General features: G+C 47.3%; 1 protein-coding gene across 1 annotated transcript in view; it reads left to right on the top strand.

Moving 5' to 3' along the window:
- Nucleotides 1-1,079, top strand: part of LOC101851404 (kinesin-like protein KIF22) — a gene marked incomplete at its 3' end in the record, with an annotated part of 19,489 nt that overhangs the window by 13,914 nt on the left and 4,496 nt on the right. Inside the window, 1 exon segment of the mRNA XM_013081754.2 lies at nt 997-1,070. Within this exon segment, the coding sequence (XP_012937208.1) occupies nt 997-1,070 (74 nt within the window).

Raw genomic sequence — 1,079 nt, 5'->3', positions numbered from 1 at the left:
TAGGTCAAGGTTGTTGGCGAGTCGTTGGGTGTAAGTCAAGGTTGTCATTGGGTGTGGGTCAAGTTTGTCGGTAAGTCGTTGGGCGTAGGTCACGGTTGTTGGTGAGTCGTTGGGTGTAGGTCACGGTTGTTGGTATGTGTGTGTGTGTGTGTGCTACTTGTACTGTAGGTCAAGGTCGTTGGTGAGTCGTTGGGTGTAGGTCACGGTTGTTGGTATGTGTGTGTGTGTGTGTGTGCTACTTGTACTGTAGGTCAAGGTCTAGCGCAGTACTTGTCAATTATTAAAGGTAAAATCTTCAACTGTTTCTCTTGCTACATGCAAGCTTTTGTCAGATCATGGAACGAGGTAGTGGGTGGTTGGTGGGTGCTCTGGTGTGGTTTGCTCCTTCTTTCCTATCAAACAAGTATCGTCTTTACCTCTCCCCCTCCTTCTTTTTTGTGTTTGTTACTCTCTTGTAACACCTCTAATCTTCGGCACTTATATTGACCTAAATGTGTTTGCAAGTGCCGTAAAAACTCTTACTGAACGTAAAGGTCTAGCACAGTACTTGTCAATCAATAAAGGTAAAATCTTCAACTGTTTCTCTTGCTACGTTCAAGCACTTGTCAGATCGTGGAACGAGTTATTCGTGGGTGGTGCGGGTGCTCTTTCCTATCAAACTAGTATCGTCTTTATCTCCCCTCTTTCTTTTTTATGTTTGTTACTCTCTTGTAACACCTCTATTTTTCTACCTTTATATGGCCTAATTGTGTTGCAAGTGCTGTAAAATGCTTACTAAAACAAACCAAAAAAACCGATGCTATTCTGTACTCCTTGGCACCGGTAGTAACTCAGATGGCTTTTGCTTCCTCTTCCCCCCCCCCTGCAGAAAAAGGCAGTGTCGTCAGCCTCCCGGTCGAACAAGCTGACCAGCTCACAGTCCACGCCAAACATCGGGACTTCCAGATCCCGGCGGTCGTCGTTGAGGTCAGTGAGTTCAACAGCGTCGGTGAGTTCGACGGGCTCGGAGAGGTCGCCCAATGTCATCTGTCCCACGCCCACCACTGAGGCGCAGCGCTCGGGGCTTAAAGGTAAGGGCT

The sequence above is a fragment of the Aplysia californica genome, unplaced genomic scaffold (genome assembly GCF_000002075.1).
Source record: "Aplysia californica isolate F4 #8 unplaced genomic scaffold, AplCal3.0 scaffold00144, whole genome shotgun sequence".
NCBI lineage: Eukaryota > Metazoa > Mollusca > Gastropoda > Aplysiida > Aplysiidae > Aplysia > Aplysia californica.
Note: the sequence above shows the minus strand (reverse complement) of the source record. Positions and strands in the feature narration are given on the sequence as shown.